The sequence below is a fragment of the Salvelinus fontinalis genome, chromosome 3, assembly GCF_029448725.1.
Source record: "Salvelinus fontinalis isolate EN_2023a chromosome 3, ASM2944872v1, whole genome shotgun sequence".
Taxonomy (NCBI): domain Eukaryota; kingdom Metazoa; phylum Chordata; class Actinopteri; order Salmoniformes; family Salmonidae; genus Salvelinus; species Salvelinus fontinalis.
Genome location: NC_074667.1, coordinates 58,237,789 through 58,245,717, shown reverse-complemented (window position 1 = coordinate 58,245,717; position 7,929 = coordinate 58,237,789). Strand labels below are relative to the sequence as shown.

Genomic DNA, 7,929 nt, shown 5'->3' with positions numbered 1-7,929 from the left:
TAAAATATCAACTCAAGTCAGTGTAACACTTTACTTATGAGCCTCGGCAATACGCGTGATCACCACTGGACGTCAGTAGAATCCAAACGACCACAAAGATTACAGTAGACTTGTCTTAATGACACAAAAACAATTTTCTCTGTCACACTCAGTCACAACACACGTGTCTGGCTGCAAAAGTGCATTGTGAGTGACGTCAGTAGCAGGCGCTCAGCTCGTGCACAGCCAGTAGCAATTTCAGCAAATTGCAAATCATTGTTGGCTGACTCCAGCAGCAGTAGTACGCGTTCGTCGAGCCAAAACCAAATGAATATAGTTGGTCATGAATGTTTGATCTTGAACAGAACTTAGAACATCAATCAACATGTCTCAATCAAAATTGTACAGCCAGCAGTACAGAAAGGAGTGGGAGTCTGTCCCTGAACAAATGTCAAATCATATTTTTCGCCGAGATGGCCAGACAATTTGAGTAACGTTATTGTGTATTCCACGCAATGACGCAGTTTTACGTTATCACGCAATGACATCAAAACGTCATTTAGCAACAAATCAACCTGCCTCTAGCAACTTACCCTGAAAATTAGTTGGCAACACTGCAGCCATCCCACTTTTAGTTCAGAGAGAAACCACTCAGACAGCGTGAAGGTAAAGATAGATTTGTCTTACATGCATCAAAATCTAGGCTAAGCAAATCATTTTGAATAAATGTGAACTTTGATCACAGGCAGATCAATGACAATGTGTGCTTGTGGGCGCTATGAGCTGTAACTTTCCCTGGAGATCGATTACAGAAAACTTGACAAGAATCCTTCCTACATTTCATTTGGTGGCTATCGGCCAAGCGACAATGAAGCTAGCCTTCACTACATGCACAACACTCAACAAATTGCATACAGACATTAGATACAATCAATGAGGTCCTAACAGGCCTAATGTAGCAGATTAAATGCATTTACACATGCAGATATCACATACTTTTTATGATGTAATATCTGTAGTGCTAATGTGCCATACATTTGTTTACAATATACTATATTCTATGACACTACAACCTGGACTCATGGGGTAGACGTAACAGTAGATGTAAATCTGTCTACCTCCATTTAGTTTGATATTTTATATTTAGTATGGTGTATTAATTTGTGGATGTCCATCATCCTTTTTGTATGATACTGTATATTACGAATTGCAATCCGTACAATATGTTGTAAATACGCCCACCCATCCACTCCGACCAACTACCCTTGTTTTGTTTTTGCCTTAAGTAAACTTCTGTCTTATAACCATACCATACAGTACTAATTTGAGTGTCCTGGATTTACATTACTATGTTACATCTAGTTTATGAGACCAGGCTGGACAATAACCTGAAACAGGACTATTGGATGTAAGGCACTGGAAATGTTACAGACTTTGGCTTTAATTTACTTTTTCACCATCTTTCTTCAAATATTTGGTGATTATATTTAGACTGTATTACTTTTTTTTAACCCCCTTCATAGGATGTGTGCTGCTAAAATGACAGAAGGGAGCTTGCATGTGGAATCCTGCAAGGCCCCTCTGTTTTACAGACAAGCTGAACCGGCTACAGGTGAAGTCAATCTGCCCATCCTACTTCTGCACGGCATCCGTTTCTCATCTGAGAATTGGCTCAATATAGGTACACTGGAGACATTGGCCAAAGCTGGCTGTCGTGCTGTGGCCATCGACCTACCAGGTGAGCTTCAGTTGTGAGAATAGTAGTAAATTAGTAGTTGAGGAGTTGATTAAGCAACAAAAACATAATTCATGACTCAATGAATCACTGACCTGTAACTCCATCTGTCTCTTCCTCTACCTTCTCCCCACCACTAGGTTTTGGTCAGTCTATGTCAGCAGTGGCCCCATCCGCTGTAGGAGAGCTGGCCCCTGGTGGGTTCCTGAAGCAGGTGTGTGAGGCCCTGGGGATGGGGCCAGTGGTGGTAGTCAGTCCCTCTCTCAGTGGCATGTACTCCCTGCCCTTCCTCTTCCAGCACGAGGCTCTGGTCCGGGCATACATCCCTGTGGATCCCATCTGCACTGAGAAATTCACAGCAGAGCAGTACATCAGCATACAGGTGCGTACATGTGTGTGCTTAGGGATTATAGCTCTCTCCTCTCTCTTTTCTCTTCTCTGGTTGGTCAGTGATTGTTGCAAACACTGGCTTTGCTCCTATGCAACATGTCCTGTGTTTTGGTGCTCTGTGTGACTGCCTGGAAATTGGAAATGGCCTTTTAAAGCCGTATTGTCTACAACCTGCGATCAGATTGAAACCCGGCCTTTGTATGTGAGATTGGGTAACAGTTTATTTGAACTAGCCACCTCTACTTTCATTCCAGGTTTCTCTGAACAACCTGAGGAAGCTAGCCAATCACAAGGTGTTGGTGATGAAAGGAGCAGGACATCCATGCTATCTGGACGACCCAGCCACGTGGCACACGGCTCTCACTGACTTTCTCAGTACGTTGTGATGTTGTTCAGTGTCATTGGGATATCTGTCCATGGATGCAACACTATACGTTAAATACCTACTAACATTTCTTTCTATATAGAATCGACTATGTATGTTGTTGGTAACTTGTGGAATAGACACCGGATTCAGGATTAGACCCACCCGTTGTATAATATTTGTCAAAAGCTAGGAGTGAGGATTTTTTAGTGTGATGTTTTGGAGACCTGTAAATAGGTCACTGATGATAATGTATGTGAACTGTGTGTTTGTAGCCTATACAGCAGGGGTCTCCAACCCTGTTCCTGGAGGGCTACCGTCCTGTAAATTTTCACTCCAATCCCGAGTTGCAACTAACCTGGTTCAGCATATCAACCAGCAGATGATTAGAATCAGGTGTGCCCTGCTATAAAGTAGGTATGTACTGGACATGAGTCCTGGCATTTCAGAGATGTAAAAACAAACACCAGACAATTAAATGAAGTGAAAAATATGAACATTATTTAATAACTGATTCTCTGTAATAAACAATTTGAAAATATTTTACAAGGAGTCACAGACACAATATTTTACAAATTTTACCCTCTTCTTTTTTTTTTTGCTTTATCAGTACAAAAGAATGGAGCGACATGGACCAATGCCCAGAGAGAGGGAGCTAAATCTTCCGCGCACACACATACACACTCAGACACCCACAAACATTTTTTAAAAATAAAAACAGTTTAGATCTCAAACTTATCTTTACTTTATTCCATTTTTTTTTACTTCACTTAGAATTTGACTGAATTTATAATTTTTTTGTTACAGATTTTTTTTTTTACACATTTGTCAAACATGGTCACATAGCACCAGACTACAGACTACAGAATCACATACACACGTGTCTTTCCCACAGAGACGCACGGACACCGCAAGGGTAGGCAGGGGCAGGGCCACGTGAAGACCCTCCCTTTAGGGCTGGCTGTAAAGCAGACCCGGTCCTCTCACCCCAAACTTGCCCTTTTTTCCCCTTATTTTTTTTGTTGAGCAAAAAGTAAAATTTTCAAACCACAGAAAACCGACCTGTGTCCCTCAGCACACGATTGGGTCCCCTTCTGGGACACATAGACGTACAAATCATGATTCTTTTACCTTTTGTTTGACACAGTCCCATGCTGTTCTGTGGAGACCCACTCCCTGAGCTAGCCTCTGACATCCCACACAGGGAATAGACATCCTTGGCTTACTTCAGTCTAGAGCTGAACATCCCCCAGCTGTGCATGTGTAGGTATAATTGTTAGTGTTACATGTGTGTGCTTTGTGCATGTGGGTGCATAAGGGTGTAACTGCATGTCTGAATGTGTAAATTTGTCAGTGCTTGTGTCTGCTGCTGAGCCAGAGGAAGTCACAGGGGGTACATTTCCACAGCGAATGTAAATTTGGTAAATTTGGAGATCTACAGAGGGACAAACAAATGCTGTGATATAATAAAACAATAAAATGCAACAGGACTATCTATACGAGGAATTTAAAAAATGGTGAACCCAAACATTGAAAGGAGACAATTGCAAACGTCAGATTCTGAGTTTCTATTTGGTCCAGTCTTTCACTGAGATAGGGATCCTGGGTGGGGCAGCGGTCTAAGGCACTGCATTCCAGTGCTAGAGGCGTCACTACAGACCTGGGTTCGATCCCGGGCTGTATCACAACCGGCTGTGATCGGGAGTCCCATAGGGCAGCGCACAATTGGCCCAGCATCGTCCGGGTTTGGCCGGGGTAGGCTGTCATTGTAAATAAGAATTTGTTCTTAACTGACTTGCCTAGTTTAAAATAAAAAATATAATTATGCAGTTACTAAACATTTTGTCTTGCCAATAATTATATTGTTCACTGTACATTGTGTGTATTTATGGTTACAGTAAAGGAGGTTTTGGGGTTTAGATGTTGTATTCACGTTAACAGTGAGGCGGGGTAGAGGGATTTCAGAGTCAATACAGATTCAAAGTCAATGTAAACTATGAAAGTCCTCCACTCCAAGCAGCAATGTGTACAAGAAACTCACACCATTTTATATCGACGGACACATCAAAACCTAAACCTCTTTAAATCCAGAGTGCAACATTCTGGATTGGGAAAGTCTGTGGAGAAAGTGAATATTTGGGAGGCTCACTGTGTGTGTGTGTGTGTGTGTGTGTGTGTGTGTGTGTGTGTGTGTGTGTGTGTGTGTGTGTGTGTGTGCGTGCGCGTGCGTGCGTGCGTGCGCGAGTGTGTGTAAGAGGGAGAACACTGAAACACTAAGGCATTTAGAGAGGCTTAGTCACTATGTATCCTTTGAAACAGAAACACACGGACATATTAAACATTATTTTTGAACACCTCTGTGAATACAGTGGTCACATACAGTATGCAGTATGCACCCTCATGACAATATATTGAGCAAACAGGTGAGACAAAATTGGATTCTTTTTTTTTTTGTAAAATAATTTTTTCCCCTCCATAACAACATCTGATATAACACTTCTTCCATTGGAATTGGAACAACAAACAGCTACGCTACCACAACTGTCATTCCCCATCCTCTCAACCCAGTTTTAAAGACATTCCCTCTGAGGGTTAAAACAAACATACACCCATACACAAACACAAACGCACATACGGTTCAGACAGAAACGCAATGATAGCGGTCAGGTGACCCTATAAAGGTAGATCTATGACCAGTTAAGTCGATTTATACTGATAGTTTAGCTCTATAGATGGCTCTGTAAAGGTACTGTACAGCAACTCTATCTGGTAGCAATCAGGTAGCCCTGGAATTGTACAGCAGCCAGGAGCCACAGCCAATCGAAAGTCTACATTGAGCTACAATAACGTCTAGTCAATATGGTGTCTCTATAAAGCTACCGTAGATATACTGTATAGCCAACAGACTTGCTCTATAAAGATCCTGTAGCTCCACAGCCATTAAGGTTCCTCTTCTATAAAGGTACTGTACAGTAGCTCAAGAGACAATGCTTTCCAAAACAAAGTGCATCAAGGCACTATGACAACAGAAAGTGGCTCCTAAACATGGAGTCTAATGACATTTCACTTCAAATTGATCAGAATGACATGTAACAGAAAACTCAGACTGCAGCTCAGTCGTCACCGTACAGTAAGTTGTAGTGGCCTATGCTGCATTCCTTTATGTGGGAAATGTTAAGCCCCAATCCCCCAATAGCAAATGGTCTGAAGTTACACAGCGTCTGTCAAAGGTAATACAAGCTAAGTTCTGCCAAAACCTACCTGCAACTAAAACGAGATACTTATGGGCCAGTCTGAATAGATTTGAGTATATCTGCTCTGCTGTGGTGACAACAGATATTAAACACATACAAATATAGTCCTAGGAACATTAGTGGACCTGGTGGAGCGGACCTGTATGAGGATTGGCAGAGGGGTTAGCTTTCACTGGGTTAGGAGTAGAGGTCCGTCAGAATGTCCACTGATCAGAAAGGATCCCACTGGGCACAGTTGTCAATTCCACATCTATGCCACGTTGGTTCAATGTAATTTTGTTGAAATGACGTGTAAACAACGATTCAATTAGTCTGTGGAGAGTGGGAAAGTACACACCGCCTACAGCAATGAAGCCCAAACGCACAGACTTTTCAGAGGCTTAATATCGATTCATAATAAACTGGTGTAGCCTAGTATTTGAATTATTTTTGTAAGGGCGAAAGTTATAATTTGCTTTGTCTGATTTGGACACATAATTACCAATTCATTAACTAATATCAGTCATCTATGATGATGGACACATAATTACCAATTCATTAACTAACATCAGTCAACTATGATAATCAAATGTGTCACGGATTCCCCCGGTACTGCTGCTCATTACGTGCACCAGTTCCGGAGGTCTACGTCACCGGCTTCTAGGTGCCACTGAACGGTCTCATTATGCACACCTGATTCCCATTCTCCTGATTAGTAATTGTATATATGTGCCCTCTGTTTACCAATGTCTTGTCGGTTATTGTTCCCATGTCTGTTGGTCTTGTGAGTACCTGTGCTTTGTTGCTTCGGCTTTCTGCGTGTATTGTGTACTCGTTATTAACGGGTCCCGTGTATTGTTGTGCATTTGTTGTTATAGGTTTCGTCCTGTGTAGTGTATTGCGGGTCTCATCCTGTGTATTTATTAGAGACCTCACTCTTTTGTTTGGGTTACATCCCTGTGTTTTTGTACACATGTTTGTTTTGGGCTTTGTCCCCGTGCCTCTCATGGCATGTTGTATTTTTGGGTGGAGTATTAAAACCCCCTATTATGTATTCCTGCGCCTGTCTCCAATCATTTATACAACGTGACAAAATGTATTCTTTGTAAGACTACTATTTCATAGAATAGTTCCATGTTATCATGATTATAAATCTAATACTGTGCTTCCAGGGGCAGAAACAGTTCTAACTTCAAGTGGAGAACAGTAGAGGTATACAAGAAGAATTGGAATTCAGGCAACTCAGATATTCCTAACACTATTTCTCCAGCTTTCCTTTCTGGGTTTCTCTTTTTCCTCTCACTTGGTTATAAAAACAAGACCACATGAAAGTCTCTCATTTTGGCAAGAAGTAGATATAGTGCATAAATAAATTAATGTAACAACTTTCATTGCAAATGATACCCTAACATGTGCTTTGAATACTCAACACTTCAACAGTTTATAATTGTATGTTTTTGTATACTTGAAAGTTATTTTTCTCCTTAATGTTATTGTTACAGTAGCTATGAATGTCTGAATGGTCCGTACAGTAACCCCCTATGAGAGACACATGACAGAGCGAGGAAACTGATCAGGTCAGAGATGAGTGAGCGAGATGGAGGCCATGTCTCCTCATCCCATCTGACTAACAGAGGCACAAACAGACAACCTAAACTCTGCTGTTTCCATGACGGTTGGAGCTCTGTGACACGGCATCCAACTTGTCTTTTCACTTGTCACTCGTCTTGTTGATGCGGGTGGGGATGGGGTCTTTTTTCTTTTCTGACATAGCCTCTGATAATTGTGGTGGTTGGAACACCAACCTTCTGAATCTCTTCCCATTGATGAAGGTACGCAACTCGCTGAGAACACAAATGTCCTGGAACTGTCACTAAGCAACAACAATTGAAGCTAGCTGGGTACAGTAGCGCGGTACTCAGGGCTTCCAAGTTGCAGTGACAGGAAGTCCCATTATAACCTATGACTAGAGCAGGGGCGGAGCATAGAGGGGAGAGAGTGGGAGCGTTAGGATGGACAAAGAGCTGGGGAGAGCAGACTGGAGGAAAATTAAAGTAAAAGGGGCAGAATATGGGGGCTGGCGATTGGATAGAGGAGGAAGAGCTGAATCATGAGCAGGGTCTGGAGTGAGGGGCGGAAGGAGTGGCCCCGCCCACAGTCTGATGTGTTCTCCTGGAGAGTAAAGGAGACATTTTTAGTCATACAGTAGAATAAAAAAATATATACAT

General features: G+C 42.1%; 2 protein-coding genes across 7 annotated transcripts in view; one reads left to right on the top strand and one right to left on the bottom strand.

The window, feature by feature from the left end:
- Positions 1-24: 24 nt before the first annotated feature.
- On the top strand, positions 25-3,806 carry LOC129851188 (putative protein-lysine deacylase ABHD14B). Its single transcript, XM_055917558.1, has 5 exons — positions 25-645; positions 1,503-1,717; positions 1,855-2,096; positions 2,359-2,479; positions 2,744-3,806. The coding sequence occupies exons 2-5, from the start codon at positions 1,504-1,506 to the stop codon at positions 2,878-2,880; spliced, it is 714 nt and encodes a 237-aa protein (XP_055773533.1). The 5' UTR covers positions 25-645; position 1,503; the 3' UTR covers positions 2,881-3,806.
- LOC129851184 (voltage-dependent calcium channel subunit alpha-2/delta-2-like) overlaps positions 2,948-7,929 on the bottom strand; it is a 460,295-nt gene continuing 455,313 nt past the window's right edge. For all 6 annotated transcript variants that reach the window (XM_055917548.1, XM_055917549.1, XM_055917550.1 and 3 more), the window contains one exon: positions 2,948-7,873. In XM_055917548.1, coding sequence (XP_055773523.1) covers positions 7,751-7,873 — 123 coding nt within the window. In that variant the 3' untranslated portion in view covers positions 2,948-7,750. The remainder of the gene's footprint in view (positions 7,874-7,929) is intronic.

What these genes read in the sequence shown, in the direction of transcription:
- LOC129851188 (XM_055917558.1), top strand. Translation starts at nt 1,504, where the DNA reads ATGTGTGCTGCTAAAATGACAGAAGGGAGCTTGCATGTGGAATCCTGC. An exon ending in TGTGGCCATCGACCTACCAG is followed by an intron (nt 1,718 to 1,854) that starts GTGAGCTTCAGT and finishes CCCCACCACTAG; the next exon opens with GTTTTGGTCAGTCTATGTCA. An exon ending in AGCAGTACATCAGCATACAG is followed by an intron (nt 2,097 to 2,358) that starts GTGCGTACATGT and finishes CTTTCATTCCAG; the next exon opens with GTTTCTCTGAACAACCTGAG.